The 2,596-nt window shown below is 56.0% G+C and overlaps 1 protein-coding gene across 1 annotated transcript in view; it reads right to left on the reverse strand.

Annotated features, from left to right (window-relative positions):
- Window positions 1-247: 247 nt before the first annotated feature.
- LOC119273212 (transcription factor BHLH42-like) overlaps window positions 248-2,596 on the reverse strand; it is an 8,421-nt gene continuing 6,072 nt past the window's right edge. Inside the window, exons 6-9 of the mRNA XM_037554481.1 lie at window positions 1,514-1,988; window positions 1,042-1,436; window positions 596-955; window positions 248-513 (exon numbers count right to left, since the gene is read on the reverse strand). Coding sequence (XP_037410378.1) covers window positions 436-513; window positions 596-955; window positions 1,042-1,436; window positions 1,514-1,988 — 1,308 coding nt within the window. The 3' untranslated portion in view covers window positions 248-435. The remainder of the gene's footprint in view (window positions 514-595; window positions 956-1,041; window positions 1,437-1,513; window positions 1,989-2,596) is intronic.

The raw sequence follows: 2,596 nt of genomic DNA on the forward strand, positions 1-2,596 counted from the left end.
CGCCTGGCATCTATGTGGATTGTGGCGTGCGTCTTTTGGTTTTAGGGCTTGTTGTGCTGTGCCCTCAGCTATGACCCTTTGGTGTACTATTGTGGCTCCTGTGGACCTCCGTGTGTGTGTGTTTGTGGTGTGTTGGTCTGTGTTGGATGTTTATTGTGCGGTTGGCTTTATAATATAAAGCGGGGCGAAAGCCTTTTTCGGCAAAGGTGGAATAAGGCTTTATGATAGTTTTGCAATTAAACAAGACTGACAAAGCATCATCCTTAGCTTTCTTTTTTAAGGCATTATCATTAGTGTTGATATGTATGAACAGAGGCTAACAAAAAAAAAACAAAGCCTGATGAAATTTTTCGACAAAGGGTGCTTTTTATCGACACATAAGCATCAAGGGGGAGGCTGATGACATATGCTACTACTAATCTGTTGCACATCCACTCATCCTGATGAGATGATGAGATGGATCGCTCTCTTCACTTGAGAAATGCTGCTCCTCCTCCCATGCACCTCCCTCACCTGCACGCACGCAATGCAGCAAACAAGATTCCAGCATCAACAGTAACGTTCAGACAGATGAATGCACCAAGAATAACTGTACCTTGGCGCGCAGTTCGGCGAGCAGCACGCCGTGGTCCGACGACGCCTGGACGGAGGTGACCTCGAGCCGGAGCTGCTCCTGGAGCGTCTGCATGATGGTCACCAGCAGGCCGTGCCTGTCGGGGCACCGGAGCTCCAGCAACGCGTCGCTCTCGATGATGGAGACCTGCACGTCCGTGGCCACAGGGGTGCTGCCGCTGCTGCCGCTGCTGCTGCTGGCCCCTTCCATGCCCGTCGGCAGCGCACGCTTCTCTTTCGACATCGCCGGCCCCCTGACCGTCGATGATTCAAGGTCCTGGATGCGTTTCGTCAGCTGCTTCACGTACTCGATCGTGTCGCCGAGGATCGAGGCCTTGTCCATCTGACAACCATGCAAAAAAGACGTCTGAATTTGCAAACATATACTGTACATTACTGAATCTTTTTGGCTGAGGATTGTGTGTGTACCTTGGTGACGAAGGGCACCAGGGACCGCAGGACGATGAACCGCTCGTTGAGCTTCTCCCTTCTCTTCCGCTCCTGCATGACATGGCTGGCGCCGAAGTCGACCTCCCTCCGCGCGCCGGCATCGTCGCACCTCGGATCGCCCGGTGGCTTGTTGCAGGCAGCACTGAAGAACAGGAGGACACTCTTGAGCATCTTCTGCCGGGTGGTGCCTTGGGCGACCGTGCGTCCATGGATGCCAGCATCCCATCTGGAGAATGAAGATTGGAGTGAGACTGCCAGGTAGGACCCGGTGTTCAGGCCGCCGGCCTGTCTCAGGGCGTTGTTGCGATGCAGGATCAACGAGAGTGTCTGTGCGTAGTGAGCATTTTCAGCCATTGCTTGGTTCTCACCTGCAGCTGGGATACAGAGAGGACATCAAGTGAGGTCAGATGCTAGCCAGATAAATCAAGAGAACGAGAAATGAAATTACTACCTGACGATTGAGGGTAGCCACTGCATAGCTCCTCGTAGAGAAAATGCCAAGCTTCATTTTGCCCATGCAAATTGGAATGATCATCAGTGCTGTTCTGGCAAACCATCAGCATTTGGATCTCATCACCAAAGTTGCTTGAGCAGCCATCTCTCACCCTCTCTGACGTCTCAACCTGCATCAGCTCGCTGCTCCCTGCATTATGTGTTGCATGATCATCATGGCTTGCTGAACCCGACGCGCACTCTGCATCGATCTCGTCGTCGTCGTACTCCATTTCATCGTCCTCGTATTCTGGGTTGAACTTGTTTGGCTCCGGCTTTGGCTGACCAGTGGATGTCTTCCTCTGCGTTTGGAATGACTGTTGGTCAATGTGGCTGGTTTGGTTGGAATGGCAGATGCTAGAGATCATGTGGGTTTCTTGTTGATCCATGAAGATGGCCATTGCATACTGGACCAGACCCATGTCTTCCTCCACCTGAAGTATGTGCATTTTGATTGGTCAGAGCCTCTATTTTCCCTGATTTGTCCTCATAGTTACAAGAAGCAGATTTTTTTGGCACAAGTAATTGGAAGGTGAGGGTCTACCAAAGCCACCACTGGCCTCCCGTCTCGCTCCCCAGGTCGCTCCCGCGGGCGGCCCGGGAGCGAACCCTAGCCGCCGCCAGCGCAGGCCCCTCCGGCCCCTCCTTCCCTCGCCGCCGCCGGCGGACGTTGCCGGGCGAAGCCCGCGCGGCTCGGCGGCGGCGGGGCCCTTCCCTCCTCCAGCTCGAGCAGGGGCGGCGCGGGCCGTTCGTTCGGGCGGGGACTCGGCGCGGCGCTCGCGCGGGTGCGCGCACCGGCGAGGGTTGCCGTGTTCGGGATGGCGTGGCGAGGGCGCGCAAGGCGCGGCGCGGGCGCGTTCGGTCTTCGGCGGCGTAGATCGGACGCTGGATCGGGAATCGCATTGGCGGCGCCCGATCCAGATCTGAAGGCTTCCGTCTACTTCAACCAGGGCTGCCTCCGATGGTCCTGCTTTCGGCGGCCTTTGTCGTCGGAGTTGTACCGGTTTGGCGGCTGGAGGTGGGAGGTGGCTCCGGAGAAATC

This window comes from Triticum dicoccoides, chromosome 1A, assembly GCF_002162155.2.
Source record: "Triticum dicoccoides isolate Atlit2015 ecotype Zavitan chromosome 1A, WEW_v2.0, whole genome shotgun sequence".
Taxonomy (NCBI): Eukaryota; Viridiplantae; Streptophyta; class Magnoliopsida; order Poales; family Poaceae; genus Triticum; species Triticum dicoccoides.